The sequence below is a fragment of the Psammomys obesus genome, unplaced genomic scaffold (genome assembly GCF_907164565.1).
Source record: "Psammomys obesus unplaced genomic scaffold, mPsaObe1.curated_primary_1811, whole genome shotgun sequence".
Taxonomy (NCBI): Eukaryota; Metazoa; Chordata; class Mammalia; order Rodentia; family Muridae; genus Psammomys; species Psammomys obesus.
In genome coordinates, this window is record NW_026585894.1 from 1,040,515 (window position 1) to 1,060,428 (window position 19,914).

At 37.4% G+C, this 19,914-nt stretch overlaps 1 protein-coding gene across 1 annotated transcript in view; it reads right to left on the reverse strand.

The window, feature by feature from the left end:
- Nucleotides 1-420: 420 nt before the first annotated feature.
- The window catches only part of Aff2 (ALF transcription elongation factor 2), a 63,430-nt gene continuing 43,936 nt past the window's right edge, over nt 421-19,914 (reverse strand). Inside the window, exons 9-13 of the mRNA XM_055599540.1 lie at nt 17,851-17,922; nt 17,383-17,476; nt 15,197-15,249; nt 5,177-5,367; nt 421-1,514 (exon numbers count right to left, since the gene is read on the reverse strand). Of these exons, the coding sequence (XP_055455515.1) occupies nt 1,393-1,514; nt 5,177-5,367; nt 15,197-15,249; nt 17,383-17,476; nt 17,851-17,922 (532 nt within the window). The 3' untranslated portion in view covers nt 421-1,392. The remainder of the gene's footprint in view (nt 1,515-5,176; nt 5,368-15,196; nt 15,250-17,382; nt 17,477-17,850; nt 17,923-19,914) is intronic.

Genomic DNA, 19,914 nt, shown 5'->3' on the forward strand with positions numbered 1-19,914 from the left:
TATAGCTGGAGAATTTTGCTGGTGACCTGGAACACTGAAGATGATATTTACAGTGTGATGTTTAGGGACATAAGGCTAATGTAGAAGATTGTAAGGAAAGATAGTCATAACTCATAAGGAAATGCTCCAAATTAGGTGAACTGGTACCAGACTTCAGGAATTTTTCCAAGAATCCTAGGGTAAAGTACTACCCAGTGCTTTCATTTTATGAAAAGAAAGGTTAATATTACTTACAGAGTTTAGTTTTATCTTTGGAATTTTCATGTAAATGACTTATACTAATATAAACGTTAAAAAAAATCAGTGATTGTATTTTAGTAAAGATCCCCTGAGAGAAATAATAAAAGAAAGCTGAAAGAAAAAAATCTTAGAAAACAGAAAATATGGATAATATTTGAAAAGTCCAGATAAGATAGTGAAGACACTAGGAAATGAATTATACATTATTAATTCTAGGACATGATAACTTCACTTTTGATTCCACAGATTTGATATGCAAATCAATCAAAATACTTGACATGATGGATTTGCCTACTGGCTGCAAATGAGGCAGAGGCATGGATTTTTATAGGAGGGTTTTCAGTTTGGTCTGATTTCTCATGTCTAAGATGAGTGTGATATTTTGCTGACTAAGATGTGCATCTAGCAAAACTTCTCCTTGTAAAGAAGAGCTTTGTACAAAGAGAATCCCAGGTGAGGGTGCCATAAAATTATCAAAATAAATGTTACTCTTCTTTCTCAAAACATATGGGAAAAAATAGGTAACCAAGAAGAAGATGTTAACAAAAGAGTCTTGTGGTGTATTCTTTCAAAAGTATAATTCTTATGCTTGTATTTTTCTTCCTACTCTTGACTCTATAATGTGGATAAAACATCAAATCTGTGGGTTTGAACAATGGAGACTCTCACCTGAAGATTTAGTCTGTAGGAACCACAGAAATTGCTTAACAATGGATTCTAAAATACCTTCTTTTCTGGATAGTATAGTTTGGGGAATGGCTACTGCTGAAGTCTTTGCAGGTCCCTTGTTCAGATGTATGTTAGACAGCTTCTTTGAATTCTCAGAGATGTGTCATCATCACATGTGCTTCTCATTCTTTGTTTTGAATCATGTGGACTTAAATCAATATTGTAGGGATTTTCATTCCATAAAGCACAAAAATAATGAGATATGAGAAATGCATATCAAATATTAAAAAATAAAACACACACTTCTCTCAAGTTGTAGTGTCCACTTACAATGACTTCAGTTTTTCACAGATATCAAAAATGCATAAAAACAAACATAATGAAAGAGAACTTTCAAAAATGAGTGGAGTTCCACCAGTGACTACCAAGGCACTGGTAAATGTAGAGGGATGGGCAGTGATGCTAGAAATGGGAGATCACTCACTACAACAAATGGGCATCTATGCGCAGCCAACAGAGTCCCTGTCGAACATAACGGACAAGATTGGTCATGCTGCTGTGCTGGGTCAGAGGCCCCATCAATGTATCCAGATCGCCAAAGAATTCTGAAAATAAGAGCAGTATTTGGTCAAATTTTATTTAACATCATGGAACTATATACCAGATTAAAAAGCTTTAGTCAATAGCAACCACAATAATGTGGACATTGAAGATTTACTCATTTGTTCATCTATCTGTCCTGGCTATCTACTCCTTTATTCAACCAAAATTTAAATGGCTGGTTAGGGAATCAATATTATCTATTTATCTATCTATGAAATTTATATGTACTTATATTACATATGTGCATATATATTAGTTTAAGTTTTCTGAACTCCAGAAGTTTAACAGCACAATGTTTGTGTTATTGTGCTTAGTGAAACGAAGCTCATTTAAATATGTTAAATCATGATAAGTATTGTTTTAGATGACTATTTCCTTTCTCAAACAGCATATTCTTAATGTACATTACTGTCCTATAGAAGTTTGTTACATTATCACATACACACACACACACACACACACACACACACACACATATGGCTACATATTTCTGAAAATTTATGAAACTATAATATTTATGTTGTTGCAATGCACATAAAATATATACATAAGTGTAATCAAATATCTTACATAACTTTATTTTTACAAGCATCATGATTCCTCTGATGTTACAATGTTTTTAATTTTATATGCTACTAAATTGAAAATATATTTTATTTTGGTACAAATGAACTTTTTTTCTGACTTTTACTGGGAGAATATAGAAAACTCCAGTGAACCTTAGCAGCAATTATGGCCATTGTCATTTAGAATTAAATAAATATCTTGAAGAAGCTGTGGTAGAAGTCTTGGTACTGATTTCATGAAGGTAGAAAATGACCCACAAGCATCCACCATGTGACTACTTCTACAACCCTCTTGGACATGATTACTTCTGGCTATGTTAGGAAATAAGATAGCCCTGAGCTACATTATTAATTAATCATCTGTGTGACTAGAGTATTAGAATGTTTGTCTTGAGGGAGGAGTATATGTGGGAAAACTCCCTAGGTATCCCTTTGTCTCACTTGACATGTCTGACACCTTGTCCCAAAAGGGCTCACTTGCATTTTTTTTCCTTGTTAGCTCCCCACAGGGAAGGCAGCCTCAGCCTTCTACAAGAAATCATGCCTGTGCTGGAATCCAAGTCCAGGGCAGAGGTAGGACTCGAGACTGTCCTAAAGTGGTTAAGATGTACTACCTCCTTGGAAAACAATTTATATGTGTGGATTACATGTACTTGATTGCTCAGCAGATGGTATTTCACTGTATAATGCATTTATTCTTTATGTTATATAACATATGGGGTTCTTCTCCAGGTATCAACTTCATTTGACTGTGTGATATTTTTTAACCTGGCAATGTAATAAAAGGAATTTTTGTGGACAAAGGAGTAAATTACTTCTGGCATCTAAAATATTTTCTTTGGTAATATAATACTAAGAAAAATGTTAAAGAACTAGTCATTGTTGAATGAATGTGAGCCATATGTAAACTAAGACATCCCTGAACATTCTGTGAAAATCTATCTTTGACATTTTAAATCAGACTGCCAGGTCACCGGCATTTTAATGACTACATCATCTGGTTAATATATTAAGCTCAGACAGGTAGACAATAGGACCTTCTGATCAAACGGCAAGGGGTAGCATTAGTCCATTTGCCTGTTTCAGCACCAGAACATTCTGTAATAAACTATCTGCAGCTACAAGAGTGGGAACACAGTGTCAGAGATGGAGGCTTTTTATCAAAAGAGCCACCAGTGTCCATCTGCATGGCACAATTTTCCCTGAGAAAGTCTAAGTACATAGTTATGTGAGTGGTATTTAAGATTTCTATACAAAGGGAAGCTCATAACTTATATCATTTATTTCTATCTACATGTGGTAGATATGAGAAAACTCAACAAATCCTAGCAAATCTTAAATGGCATGTGGGCAGAGGTAATGCTGATGAGCTCAAAATTTCAAATTATAGTCTCTTTCTAGGCCACTGAAAAGCTCAGTGGCAGCATTACCAGTATGTATTCTCTCCGTTGGTATAGTGACAATGTTGTTTTGATTCAGTATTAGACAAAGAATTTAACCACTCTTTGGTAGGCTGTACTAATGAAAAGATTAATTATTGTTTTGCCCTAGCATCATCACAGTCATCATGCTGCGTCTGGAAAGTTCTGCAGTTAATTTATAAGAAATTACTTGAACACATTTTGAAAGTGAATACAATTATACAAGAAATCCATATATACTGAACTTCCTTCCAGTTACCAATACAAAATAAGAGATATTAGAACCCAGTAAACCAGATATATGCAATAGAAATAATTTAGCCTCAGATACCCTCAGTGTCTTCATCTATAAAATAAGGACAAATGAGACAACAAACAGCAAATAGCATAGTACTTGGGATAAAGGAATCAGTGTACAAACAGATTTAACTATGTGTATACATTCACAGGAGTCTGTAGAAGTTGATAGCTGGGTATATAGTTGAGTCAATGTTTCAAATTTTAAAAATAAACTTTGGTAGACACAGAATTGTGTGTATCTGTTGTTTACACATGCATGTATGTTTGCACAGTTTATAGGGAGTACACATGAGTTTGTGTGTATGTGGAAGGCAGAGTTTGATATGTTAGTTATCTTCTGCTATAAATCACTTTCCTCTTAAATTTTAAAACTTTTATTCTGCTTGTGCATGCGTATGTGTGTGTGTGTGTGTGTGTGTGTGTGTGTGTGTGTGTGTTCTGAATCTTTTTCCTAATCTTTGGAAATTCATGTTACTGCTCAGGACCTAGCAAAACCCATGTTTTCCCCAAGCAATTCAGATTGCAGAGAAGACAGATTGCTCCCCATTACTGGTTACATTTCTATTACTCTAGCCTGTTTGTTACCTCTTTCAGATTTGATTCTAATAGACCCCCTTAAGTCCCTACCTTGTTTGCAACTGGCCATTCTATAATTAGTGTGCTGAAAGAGCCACAGCAAGTTAATGACTAGAGTAAAAGTGTGGTTTTGGTTTTACTCCCCAATAATATTAGGTTGGTGAGGCTTTATTTTTTAGTCTAAATGATGGCTGAGGTCACAGATAGCAGCACAAGTCATCAATGATCATTGACCCTGGTAAAGCAGGGTCTTCTTTGCATTTGTTTTGTAAAAAAAAAAAAAAAAAAAGAAATCGTATGTCTTCCCATAAATAGAACCTTGATCTTACTGTCAGGATATGAAGAAATCCTAGGTCAGATTTAGCTCTTGCTTGGGAATGCAAACTGTGTTGTCATATATTCATCTGTAGCTGATGAGTATAATGAAAATACATGACTTTAATTCTACCTCACATCTCAGAAAATGAACAGTAGCCAACAGGATGTTAATTAATTTTTAATCACTTTTTGCCCTTGCAACTATTTCTCTATATGATCCTCGTGGCTGGGTGGAATTCTGAAAATATGTATTGATACATTATGGATTAGAGTAGGTTAAGCATTAAAGGATAATAAATATTAGGCCTTGAATCACTTCAATAGTAAAAGTAGGTTACTGGGTCAGTCCTAAGATAACTTCCTCTCACCTAAGACATAGAAATCAGAAGAACTGAAGGCCAACAGACACAAGGGACCTAGTCCTTCAAAATACAAGTGACCAACTGAATCTTCATCCTTAAAGAGTAGAACAGATAATCATACCTTTATTGTCTCTTGTTAGTTTGTCAGCCATATCCCAGTGTTCATAGCCCCGAAGCACATTACTGGTAATATTGACATGGCTAGCAGCCATGTGGTGGATGCGCTGGGGAATGGTGACAGGGCCGTTGTTACAATTCCCCATTGCATTGATGGGAGAGACATTGTTGAGAGACACTGGGGATGGAGTATTCCTGGAGAACAGAAAGAGACAGTCCAAGTTAAGTAGGAAGGGGAGAGTAACAGCAGTAGTCTGGATGCATACTGTATGGGGGGTCCCTTGTTACAACGCAATTTCTTCAGAATACCACTAGCCAGAGCAAATTTGGTGTGATAAAGACACATGAAGCTTCAATTGAGTGCCCACATCTCACTGGCCCTTCTAAATCATTAGTTTTTGTCAACATCATAGCTTTATTCAGAAGCTCTAGTGTAGGAAAAATACATTGCCACTGAATGTCTGTATCATCTGACTAACCTATCCAGGGCTATACTGCTGCTCTTAGGATAATTCATCTTTGGTCATTTTCTAACATGAATCACTGAAGTTCTCAATGCCTCTAACAACTGGAGAGCCCTTGTGTACTTTGCTGTTTTTATTTTAAAACCAAAAATAGGGAGAGGAAGAGGAGATAGGTAAAGAAAAAGAGAGCTTTGGGTGAATCTTTCTTTGGCATGAATGCAACTTAGAAATGTAACTCTTACTTTGAATATATATGACATGTTATAATGTATCAGAGAAACAAATGGCTCAGAGATGTGATGTTTTCTCTGCTGTTGAAGAATGGTAACTGGCAGTTAAAACATATGATGTACAATATTGCTCTGTCTTCAAAGTGTTTTGTGGAAACCACAGTGACAGTTCATTACTAATACAGTTGCCACAATAAGCCAAGTGCAGTTTGTAAAAGCCCTTTAAGGTACAGCACTGGAGAAGCCAGAAAGAAAAGTATGACTTTGAATGTCTCTTCAGGATTTTGTAAGATATGTAGCAGAGATGGGCTGTTAATTGGTGACTCTTTACCTTCCTGGTGGATTATAAGGACTAGTCTTCTAAGTTCTTACATTTGACAGTTCTAGTGACTGGATAAATTTTCATTGAGTTCTTTAAAATCAGTAACAATGATTTACCAGTTGGCTCCTAATAGCATGGAGGTAAATTTTTTTTCAGGGCCTGAGCTTAGGATAGTCTGATGAAGATTTGCACAGAGATAGGCCTGCATGTATGATAAGTATCCTGTGCATGGCAGTAAGATCTACGCTGTCCTCATGGGAAGCCTATCCTCAGCCACACTTTGGGCAATTTCCTGAACAAATGTATTTACTTTGTATAGGACTAAGGGAGTAAATGAAATAGCCTTCCCTATATGTGGACACATTTGTATAGCTGCATATACTTGAGGGGCTGAGAGGTGAAGGTTGTTGAGGATAGGCATTTGAAAATAGTGTAGGCATCGAAGCAAACACGTAAACAACAGTTTATGTGAGATAGAACTATGTTTAAGAGTCTTTATGTTTGAAGGAAACTCTTCTCCATTACAGAGCATCAACTAAGGGCCCTATATCATGCTTCAAACCCTTATCAACTTCTATTATTGACACTTTGGATCTTCAAGATGATTGCATTACTTAGAGTCTTAACACACATTTGATTTGAGAAATAGATCACAAATGCCAAGATGCTGAAGTGCTACTGCCAAGCTCTGTGAATACTGAGGATGTAATTCCCTTCTACAAATATATATAGACTGTGCCCACAGTCATGAGAAAACTCAGATATTTCTGTTCTTTTTTCTTTCTTTCTTTCTTTCTTTCTTTCTTTCTTTCTTTCTTTCTTTCTTTCTTTCTTTCTTTCTTTCTTTCTGTTCTTTGTTTTGTTTTACAAGACAGGACTTCTCTGTGTAGCTTTGGCTGTCCTGGACTCATTTTGTGGAACATGCTGGTCTGTAACTCATGGAAATCTGCTTATCTCTGCCTCCCTGAGTACTGGGATTAAAGGCATGCACCACCATGCCCAGTTAAACTCAGGATTTTTGTCAATGGAGTCTATCTTATGGTGTGTTCTGGTTTTAGTAGGAAGGTAGATTTTTGTGTGTGTGTGTGGGGGGGGCTTTTGGTTTTTGGTTTTTCAAGACAAGGTTTCTCTGTCTAGCCTTGGCTGTCCTGGGCTCACTTTGTACACCAGGCTTGTCTTGATCTCACACAGACCTACCTGTCTGTCTCCCAAGTGCTGAGATTACATGTGTGTAGTATCTTGCCCAGCTGGTAGGAAGGTAGCTCTTTAAATCTGGTAGGTATTTGTGTAGTGTAAGAATATATGTTTTCCTACTCTATTTTTTTTTATTTCTGAGGTGTTTTCCTGCATATCAGTATTTAATTTCAAGGCAGGGATGGGATATGGGGATTCTTAAGTCTAAGTTACAAGTAGCAAAGAGAGATAGTAATGAAAAATAAATTCTTTTGTCGTTAAAGGTCACCTGTGCTCTTTTATAATCGTTCTCTTCAGTTATTGTAATTAACTCTTAAATGTTAGTTTATATCAGAAATACATACATTCTCATTTGTAATCTCTGGATAAAATGTCAAAGATGTCAGGAGACACATACTGAAAAAAGAACTGTACATGCTAGAATCGTAAGATGCTAGGATTCTAACTTTATCTTACCACAAAATTGCTATGAACCACCAAGCATGACCCTTCTTGATGAGCCTTACTTTCCTACACTGAAACATTAAATAAGGATTTAATGTTTTCTATAATATCTGCAAGTCAAAATGAAAAAAAGGAAACATGTTGCTGTGCTTCATATTTCTTGAACTCTGTTTTCCTTCACACATGGAAGCTAAAATAGATTGAGTTCATAGAAGCTAAAATCATGGTTAACACATGCTAGGATGGAGAAGACAGGATAATTGGAAAACTGGTCAAAAATCAAGTTATTTACACAGGAGGAATAAGTTGTAGTGTTCTACACACAGTAAGACAAGTATGATTTTATTAGAACTTACTACTTTTTATTTTTTAAGGAGAAGAATTCTAAGGTTGCCAGCAAACATAAGAAGTACATATTTAAAAACATAAAATTCTGATTAACCTTATGTGTGTGTGTTTCTGTCTCTGTGTGTGTGTGTGTTTTCCAAGACAGGGTTTATCTGTGTGTAGCCTTGGTTGTCCTGGAACTCACTCTGTAGACAGGCTGAAATCCACCTGCCTCTGTCTCCCAAGTGCAGGGATTAAAGGCATGTACCACACACCTGGCATGTTAAATATATTTGTATATTTGTATATAAGATTGTTCCTTTGTTCTCCCTTGACCTCATGGGGCACATACTTCTTTCCATTTCTCCTAGCTTGGAATTCTCATTTTCAGATATGACATGGCTTATTGGTGATTGTACCACTGTTTCTTCTCTTGCTTCAGTCAATTTTTAACATTTTTTTCTTGTTCTAGTTTCTTCCATTGATTACCCACAATCTTGACTTATGTAATAAAAACTTTCAAGTCACTGAGGGATGAAATTGAAGAAGAAATGAGAAGATAGAAAGATCTCCTATGCTCATGGACTGGTAGGATTGTGAAAATGGCCATGTTCCCAGAAGCAATTAACAGAACAGTGTAAACTCCATGAAAATTCCACCTCAACTGTTGATAGAAATTGAAAAATAACCTCAAATTTTATATAGAAACACACCACTACCACCACCACCACCACCACCACCACCACCACCACCACCACTATACCAAGATAACCCAAACAATCCTCAACAATAAAGGAGCTGATGGAGGTATCACTACTCAGGTTATACTACAGAGATATAGTGATGAAAACAACATGGTATTGGCATAACAACAGACATGTTGTTCAGTGTCAGAATTGTAGACCCAGATATAATCTATATACATACTTTGAATTTTGATAAAGAATCCAAACATACACACAGAAGAAAAGAGCATCTTTAACAAATGGTGATGAAAATATTTTCTGGGCCTTGAGACAGGAATATTCAAAATGACAGCCTAAGGATTGGGAAAGGATCTTCACCAACCCTATATCTGAAAGAGGGCTGATATCCAGAATATATAAAGAACTCAAGAAGTTAAACAGCAAAAAATCAAGTAATCCAATTAAAAAATGGGGAACAGAGTTAAACAGAGAATCCTCAATAGAGGAATATCGAATGGCAGAGAAACACTTAAAGAAATGCCCAACATCCTTAGTCATCAGGGAAATGCAAATCAAAACGAACTTGAGATTTCACCTTACACCCATCAGAATGGCTAAGATAAAAAACTCAAGTGAGAACACATACAAGAGAGGATGTGAAGAAAGGGTAACCTTCCTCCATTGATGGTGGGAATGTAAACTTGTACAACCACTTTAGAAATCAATTTGGCCCTTTCTCAGACAGTTGGGAATAGTGCTACCTCAAGATCCAGCTATGCCACTCCTAGGCATATATCTAAAAGATGGCCAAGTATACAACAAGGACATTTGTTCAACCATGTTCTTAGCAGCTTTATTTGTAATAGCCAGAATCTGGAAACAACCCAGATGCCCCTATCCCTCAGTTGAGGAATGGATACAGAAATTGTGATACATTTACATAATGGAATACTACTAAGCAATTAAAAACAAGGAAATCATGAATTTTGCAGGCAAATGGTGGGAACTAGAAAGGATCATCTTGAGTGAGCTATCTTAGAAGCAGCTAGACACATATATACTCACTATATGTGGATATTAAACATATAATATAATCACACTAAAATCTGTACAGCTAAAAAAAGCTAAGCAAATAGGAGGACCCTGGGTAAGATGCTCAATCTTCATTCAGAAAGGCAAATGGGATACATATCTGAAGAAGGTGAAAATAAGGAACAAGACAGGGGCCTACAACAGAGGGCCTCTGCAATGCTCTACCCAATAGGGTATTAAAGCAGATGCTGTGAATCATAGCCAAACTTGGGCAGAGTGCAGGGAATCTTATGAAAGAAGGGAGAGGTAGAAAGCCCTGGAAGGGTCAGGATCTCCACAAGGGGAACAACAGAACCAAAAGGTCTGGGCTTAGTGAGACTGATACTTCAACTAAGGACCATTCATGGAGATAACATAGAAACCCTGCACAGAGGTAGCCCATGGCAGCTCAGTCTCCAAATGGGTTGCCTATTCAGGGTAACAGGGGCTATCATTGACATGAACTCCATGGCTGACTCTTTGATCACCTCTCCCTGACAGGGGAGCAGCCTGACCAGGCCACAGAGGAGGAAGACTATGAAAGCCAGTCCTGATGAGACCTGATAAGCTAGAGTCAGATGGAAGGGAAGGAGGACCTCCACTATCAGTGAACTAGGAAAGGGGAGTGGGAGGAGATGAGGGAGTGAAGGAGGGCGGGATTGGGAGGGGAGTAGGATGAGGCTACAACTGGGATACAAAGTGAGTAAACTGTAATAATAAAAATTGTATTTAAAAAAATAAAAAATAAAAGCAAATATACAAACAAATTATAAATGTTGATGGTCAAACTGGAATGCTACATGTAGAAACTGAAATATAAATTTTTAATTATCTTTCTCTTACATCATGAACTTTGTCTTGTGGTATATCAAAACATTACCTGGAATATAATGTGTTCAAAGAATACCAATTCAATTTCTTTATTTAGTATACACTATAAAATGCTCCGCAATATAGAATGATAAAAATCTGCAATACGATAATTGGTATTTGCTGATAAAGGCACTGGCAAAGTGTTTGAAGTATTATAGGCATGTGTTGAGGTGAATGAAACAATGAATAGATGCTCATTTAAAAGAACACATAATGGAGCTAGGGAGATGCTCAGTGGATAAAATGTTTGCTCTATAAGCATAAGGAGCTTAGTACAGTTCCCAACACATAAAAACCAGGCATAATGGCTAGCACCTGTAATTTCAGTGCTAGAAAGTGATAATAAGTAGATTTCAGGGACTCATTTGCTAGCCAGTATACCCAATCAGTGAGCTCTAGATTCAGGGAGAGATTCTGTCTTTCAAAAATAAAATTTCAAGTGATTACAGGAAGATAACTGATATTGATCTCTGGCCTCCCCACATGTGTGTACATATATAAACACATTTAAATATACATGCACTACATGCATAAACACTGTTTACTCAGTGAGAAAACTCATCAAGTGTGAAAGGGAAATCCAGAATAAGAGCTGTAAGATTATGGGGAGCCAGAAGCAGAAAGACACATATGATATAGTCTCACTTATAAGTGGATGTTAGCCGTATAATATAGGATAAACATACTAAAATCTTTAGTCCTAAAGAAGCTCAACAACAAAGAAGACCCTAGGGAAGACGCTTAATCCTCATTCAGAAAGGCCAACAGGATAGATATCAGAAGTGGGAGAAGACAAAGGAACAGGAAAAGAGCCTTCCATAGAGGACCTCTGAAAGACTCTACCTATCAGGGTATCGAAGGAGATACTGAGACTCATAGCCAAACTTTGGGCAGAGTGCCGGAATCCTTATGGAAGAAGAGGGAGCTAGAAAGACCTGGAGGGGACAGGAGCTCCACAAGGAGAACAATAGAACGAAAATACCTGGGCACGGAGGGCCTGCAGAGACTGATATTCCAACTGAGGACCATGCATGGAGAGGATCTAGACCCCATGTTCAAAGGAAGCCCATTGGCTGTTCAGTTTCCAAGTGGGTTCCCTAGCAAAGGTTACAGGGGCTGTCTCTGACATGAACTAAGTAGCTGGCTCTTTGATTATCTATATCCGAGGGGTGCAGCCTTACCAGGCCACAGAGGAAGATGATGCAGCCAGCTTTGATGAGGCTTGATAAGCTGAAGTTATATAGAAGGGGAGAAGGGAGAGGGCATAGGGCGAGAAGAAGGAGGGTGGATAGGACTGGAAGGTGATGAGGGAGGGGGCTGCAGAGGGGCTATAAAGTGAATAAATTGTAATAAATAAATATTTAAATCAAATTAAAAAAGAAAAAAGATTATGGGGAGCAAGACTGGTTATGCTTTCCAACTTTAAGAAGTAACTATGTGAATGATGACTTTGACAGCAGCAATAGCCTCTGGATTGTTTTGTTTTGTTTTGTCTTTTGACCAGCTACCGTTCACTGAGCACTGATCTTAGGGATTCATCATTATTATCACTAGCCTCCTGCCAACTTTGGTAGATTGGAATCAAGATTTCATAGAAGCTAGCTTCTTTTTGAGGGCCCTGTTGCAAATTATCCAAATCATCAGGAGTTGAGGACAGACCTGCTTTCTTCCAAAGCCCTATCTGTACTTGCCTAAAGATTTCACCTGACATATGCTCACTTCTATTATCATCTTTGTATTCTTATTAGTTTATTTCTAGTGTTCTCCTGAGATTCAACGTACTATATATTTGGTAATACCACTATTGCCTTTCACAAGCTTGTGGGATGAGGGCATTTTATTTGATGGTCTTTCCAGTGACCTCCAGAGTCCTTGTGTTACTTGAACTGGCCAATGTCTCAAGCAAGTAGAAAACTTTTAACTCCTTCAATATAGTACCCACCATTTACATGTCTACTGAAGCAACACTTAAGGAGCCTTCAAACAAGTTCCTTATTTCAAATTCCAGGTGTTATCCTTGTCTTCTTTCTTGTTGTTATCACTCCATATCATTTGAGCTGGTTGTCCAGCTCTTTTAACCACTCTACATAATGAGTTCCAAATCTCTGTCATTGATTTGTAAATCTGGCCAAACTATTTCTATGTGGCCTGTGAATTTGTGGTAGTTGGAAAAGACAGCAGTTGTAAATGATTTGATGAAAGGAAACACTAATTTTGAAAAATTAATTAATATATATGAATATGCTAAAATCATATTGATAGAGTTGTAGTTCAAAACTTATACAAGTCTTATATTATTTTTAAAGTTTTATCAGGTAATTCATTGTGGAATTTTGTTTCCTGTCCTCATTTCTTCCACATAATTAACATGTTCATTTTTCTGAATCTGCAAAGCCCCAAATAGGTACTATCGAGCCCTTCATAGAAAATATACTTGCTTGTCTTTTCCCTATACCAAATATTTTTCTTCTTTTTTCTTCAACTAATTTTCTGGGCATTTTTCACAATATTGATGGAACATAGTTCCCACAAATCTATTCTCAGCTGTCTACTCACCTTTCCACATATTTTCCTGTCTCATCCAAGAATAATGTGGCCAGCACCACCTCTGGGCTGTTTACTTCTCAATCACTGGCCAGGTGAGGAGGCTCATAAGTCGGAATTACTGTCTCATGGAGGGAGCACACTGTGCTTACTAACTGGGAAGTTAGATAATCTAATATAGGCTTGAGATAAGAATCCTTGTCTGGCCAAGCCCAAACACCTAAATTATTGGTCTTCCACAAAACTTTTCTTTATACTTGTCACTTCCTTCCACTTCCCTCCTTCTGTGGTACAGAGAACATGTGGAATTCATCTCAATGATGCCATCTGTCATACAGGGCTCTTGTAGAGCAAATGGATCTGAAGTCATTGCTCCATAAATGTGATGCCATCCCTCCCTGTGTAATTAGTTGGGGTTTCCTCATTAAAAAGCATGACTGTCAACCAAAGGAAGTGCATTTTTGTTAGAATGAAGCTTCCTGAGAAGTCTTTTCATGTGATCTCACAAGCTTAGAATGAATTTTGAGTTTTTCCATTTCAAAATTATATAAATAAATAATTATATATAGTGATTCAATGCTAGTTGTTTACCTGATCTTGCCCTTACTTTATTCTGTGCTCAGAAAAAGTAGCTTTCTCTGGGTCTCTTGATGGTTGTTTTTTATTTTCTGAAGTTCCAGAGAGAGAAAGAGAAAGTCTTAACTTTTTGTTCTTCAGTGTACGCTGAAGTGGTGCTTCCTTTCAGCTCAGTAGTTGAGCTAATTTGTAGTGATTAATGGATCTGTTTCCTTGTTCTGAATGGTTTTATGATCTCAAAGTAGAGTTCACTGGCCCATTGCTTTTGGAGTACACTTTGTAGAATGATAATAAAGGCTCTTTTACTCATGAGGAAGATATTTTGATCAGAGATGCAACATTTTTGATAAGATAAAAACTGGATAAAGCAGTTATAACATGTTTATTTTGAATGTATTCACTGACATCTACTTTTATTTTTTTAATATAGGGAAACTATATTAATAGGAAATGGGCTAGGAAGGGATGGAATACTTTTGAAACCAGAGGTGACATGACTGTTTAGGAAAGTTAGCAAAGACACAGGATGGAGACAGGGGGATTCATAACTGCCCTTTGTAAGGATCATCTCCTCTGTGGGCTCCAGTTGGCATGAGACTGCCCCTTTCATTTGAAAGAAACAAGGGCAAATCTGAAAGGAGAGCAGTACAGCTAGCTTAATCAGTGAGATATGTGCAGTCTGATGTCTACAGCAAGTCTCCTTCAGAATCTCACTGTAATGTTGGGAAGTCAAGGGAGAGGGAACCTAACCAGTTAGGGCTCTAAATAAGGCTATAAGTCTGGGTACTTCCATGATGCTTTACATCAGCATCAGAGTACATACTTTTATATTTAGGTCAAGGTGTTTTAATATTTATATAAGAATCTCCATGAAGGTCCAGATAATTGGCTAAGTATCTTCACATATTCAGCTCTATTATGCCTTTAGTTTTATTAAACATAACTTACCATATACCATTGAATATTTTATTGATTTTTCATTACCAAGTGAATAACTGACAAATAATTACAGTGGATTTAACTTTATCCCACCTTCCAGGAATGGTATGTTGCTTGCCATCTCATTAGCAGACTTTTATGGCCATCACTTAGCTTATAGACCTTTGTGGAACAACATTATTTGAAACTTTTTTGTATCTCCATCAGCTGAAACCTGGCCAGAATTCTATGTGTACAAATAAGACTACAGTATTGAAATTGTCCTTTAGTCTTGAGCAATCAATGAAAAATATATGGGGGATGTATCCAATCATTCATTTTAATGAAAAAGCATTTTTTTGGCAGAATACTTACTTTGCATTGCCTACCCAAGGAGATGGTATCTGAGCAACTTTTGAAGCATTTTGCTGAAAGAGAGCAAGAAAGAGGGAAATAAGGACATGTATTCTATGTTTATTAATTCAGAGACAGATGTAAATGTGATTTAGAGTTCATTAATATTGATTGCAGCATTTTGGGATGCAGAACTTGGATGTATGTGCACATCAGCACACCACGACGCACACTCGATGAAAATAGCTGGTTAGGATAATTAGTGGGCTCCAATCAGGACCATGAAAGTCACTTGATGAAAGATCTTATATACTAAAGGGCCCAGTGAAATCAGACTCAGTTCTCCAAGAAGTGGTTTAATTATGCTCATCTGAAATTTATTCTGCAAAACAAGCCCTTCAAAGAACAAGTAAGTTTTTCACCTTTAACTTTAGTTGCAAACTTTTCCCATGGGATACAGGTTTAGCTATAAAGTCTGATGTCCCAGGAAGATGAAGGATCCATGCAAAACATTTTTTGTTTGCTTGTTTGTTCTCAGGAATCATTGTGATTTTTGGTCTTTACATGCAAATTTTCATGGCTGGCTTTTTTCTCTGTTTAGCAATGCAACTAGTTCAGGGCTGCATTGCAAAAGAAGTTGGAACTCTTTAAAGTACTGGCTTCCTGTTTTTTGTTTGTTTGTTTGCTTTTTTTTTTTCAGGCCACAGCCTTGTGCATGAAAGAAAAAGCTGATATTCAGCATACCATGACAGGACAAGACAAGCTCAGTGTGACCCCAGTCTGAGTCAGGTTAGGTAGTCTTCTCTACCCTCTGGCCTTCAGTCCAGCCCCATTTGCAAAAGGACAGTCAGCGTTTTCTAGAGTTAGGAAGAATTCAATGCTGTGTCAATGACATAATGTGCATTCTGAAGACTTGATTTAGTTTCACCTTAAATGAGTACAACACACTTGCAGGCAGATGGGTTACACAGTATCTGTTTGATGTTTTTCAATTCCCTGACAAGACACATTTAGAAAACAGATATTACAACAGTGGCTATCAGAGAGTTGACAAGGCCAGCAGCATGAGAATTAGTTGAAAACTTGTTAGAAATGCACATTCTCAGGCCCTAACTAAGGATACTTGTTGGAGGAATGGGATTCAACACTCTGGCTTTTTAGGCTCTCTAGGGATTTTAGAAGTTCAGTGAAATTCAGCATCTACCTTTCTACAGTCCACTGTGAGAAGGTAGACATGAAAGGACTGAGGAACCACTGTATGCCCACGTGAGCACTAGCTTTATGACATCTTTTCTATATTACATAGTAAATGGGCATCTTGCTCATGTTCCCAGATGAGTCACAGTGTCATCATGCAGGCATACACTAGTACTCACAGAATACTTGTTAAGGGTCAGAGGGTCATGATTCGATTTTCTTCAGACAACTGCTACATGCAATATGGCTAAGTGGTCTCATGTACTTGACAAAAAGTCATTTTCCACTAAGGTCAGGCCAAAAGAAAGTAACAGTGAAGCACCTCCGTTTAAGTTAAGGCCAGTGTTACTAGACAGAAGCCATATTAGAGCATAGAGTAGCCAAGCCTAACACTAGACTGTTGCTTGAATTTTTATGCTGATTCATTCCCAAATATTGTCATCATATTTTGTGGTTACCTCACTTGTTCATTTGCAAATTAAAACAAAACAAAACAAAAACAAATAGAAACAACAACCTCAGCTCTCTAGAGGATGACTTTGTCCACTTGTTTTTTTTTTTTTTTTTTTTTGGTAATCAGTGCAATCAAATGCCTTAAACTGAAACCACACACACACCAAGATTTCCCATGAGCAAAAGACTTTGAGGAACAGAAAGAGATGTCTACCTAGTGTCAATGTGGCAATGATGACTTCTATTACAGCTGAAGTATTTTTTGGCTGGCCTTTTCAAATGAGAGACTGGCCATACCCAAAGACACAACTTACTATCATCTTGTTGGCAGGCAGACTATACTTCCCTGATTGCAATAAAGAGGCTGTCACAGGCCATTTACACTACTTTAACTTCTCTCTTGGGAGTCAGAGGCTGTGTCCAGCTGAAGTAAAAGAGGTTATGCCTGTGGCAGTATCTATCTTCTCTTTGTAATCTGACATTTACTAACATGCCTGGCATGTTTCATTAGGGTTTTGATCATCGTCTATGTATAAATCATACAAAATAAGGATTACCTTAAAATACTCCATCAGTGATCTGGAGTATTTCATAGCATGGTCCTTCTTCAGTTTAAACATCCTCAAATAGAGAAGTGACAAGCATCGGTAGCTGGGTGAGGATAAAAGGATTAAGTTAGCAGTAGTGCCTCATGAAGACCATACACTGTTAAATACACAAATTCTTATTTTGTAGTCACTCATCTAATTGCAGATTGAGAAACATGTGTAAATAAAGACACTTCTAACAAATAAAGGCAGAATTATTAAAATCCCATTTTGATAACGGTATAAATTGCAGGGGGTAGTAGATTTTTAGTCTGTGACAAAAGAAATCCATTTGTTATCTTTTAACAGTTCACTAGAAAGCCAGAATAATGATCTAGGTTAAGCTGCTTAAGTTAATATGGAGTGTTCACATCCTACTGCAGTATTTCGGCAGTTTCCTCATGGTCGCAGTTTCCTCATGGTCTCCTTGTAACTCACCATAATACTGCTAGCTTTTTGTCCCCATCAGAAGCCAAGGGGCTTGCAAAGTTCTTCAGCCTCATTGCATACCTTTGAAGAAAAAAAAAAAAAAAAAGAAATACTTGTGTGGAATCTGGATTAACTTTCAAAGTTCTGGATTAACTTTCAAAGTTCTGACTTGCCAAATGACTTAGCCTCCCGTTCTTTTTTAAAAGGTATAGGCCAGAATGGTCCTTTCTTGAAATCATACACAAAAAGATGGTCCACACAACATAATGGGACATCAAGAACGGAACTGTGCAAAAGCCAGTTTAATTGTAGATTCATGTTTTAGAATAATGCTGTGGAATTTCCATGAGTTTCTGTCTATGTATAAATGCTGGTTGGCAAAATATTGTTTCTATGAGCTTGCTAGGTAAGAAATATTATTGATTTTATATGCAAGGTGGATAAATAGGTCAGTCTGAGTTCACTTTGTGACAAATGAGGTAATAATAAAGAACTAGGTCTGACATTGGCTTGGGAGATCTCAATCGGGTAAAAACTCTCATTTTTAATTATTTTAGTTATTATTATTATTTATTACTATTTATTTACTTTGTATCCTTGCTATAGCCTCCCCCTCTCAGTCCCACACTTCCTCCCTCTTCCCCTTACGCATTTCCTGCTGGTCCACTGATAGTGGAGGTCCTCCTCCCCTACTATCTGACCCTAACCTATCAAATTTCATCAGGACTGTCTGGATCTTCTTTCTCTGCGGCCTAGTAAGGCCACCTCACAGGGTTGGGAGGCAGAAATCAAAGACCTGATAAGGGAGATCATGTCAAAGACAACCCCTGATCCCCTTAGTAGAGAACTCCCATAGAGACAGAGTTCCCTATAGGCTACATCTGAGCAGGAAGTCTAAGTCCTCTCCCTGCATGGGCCTTGGATGAAACATCAGTCTCTGCAGTACTCCCTGAATCCAGATTTTTGGCTCTGCTGGTCTCCTTGTGGAGCTCCTGTCCACTCCAGTTATTTCAATCCCCCCTTCTTTTACATATGCTTCTCTGCACTCTGCCCAAAGTGTGGCTATGAGTCTCAGAATCTGCTTCAATACCCTGCTGGGTAGATTTTTTCAGAGGTCCTCTATGGTAAACTTCTGTCCTGTACCTTGTCTTCTCCCACTTCTGAAGTTCATCTCGTTTGCCCTTCTGAATATTAGTAATCTTCCCTATGGTCCTCCTTTTGTTTAGCTTCTTTGGGACTATAGATCTTAGTATATTTATGCTATATTATATGGCTAATATGCACTTATAAGTGAGTATATACCATGTGTGTCTTTTTACTTCTGGGTTACCTCACTCTGGATGATCTTTTCTAGTTCCATTGATTTGCCTGCAAATTTCATGATTTCCTTGTTTTTAATTGTTGAGTAGTAATCCATTGTATAAATGTACCACAATTTCTGTATCCATTCCTCAGGAGAAGGAAGGACATCTAGGTTGTTTCCAGATTCTGGCTATTGTAAATAAAGCTGCTAGGAACATAGTTGATCAAATATCCTTGTTGTATGGTTGAGCATTGTTTGGATATATGCCCAGGAGTAGTATAGATGGATCTTGAAGTAACACTATTTCTAATTTTCTAAGAAAGTGCCAGATTGATTTCCAAAGTTGTTGTACAACTTTACATTCCCATAAGCAGTGGAGGAGGGTTCCACTTTTTTTTACACCCTCTCCAGCATGTGTTGTCACTTGAGTTTTTTATTTTAGCCATTCTGAAGGGTGTTAAGATGTAATCTCAGGGTTGAAAAGACTTTTCAAAAGGCTCAAGTTTTGAATTTGTTCTTATAGAAACGTGCATACATGCATGTTTCACATGAGTGTGTCAGCATGTGCACTTGCCTATGTTAACAGAGGGCTGACATCACAGCATTTTTAAGTCTAAGCAACTTTACTTTATGGGGCGTGCATATTTTCCCTTCCCATTGTCTTCAAACATTACTGTTCCATGCTGCAGTAATAAAAGATCAAGTAGTCCTCTTTCTTTTTTTTCCCCTTCTAGTTGAGTGTTTCTCATTCTGAGCATTCAGAGTCTTGA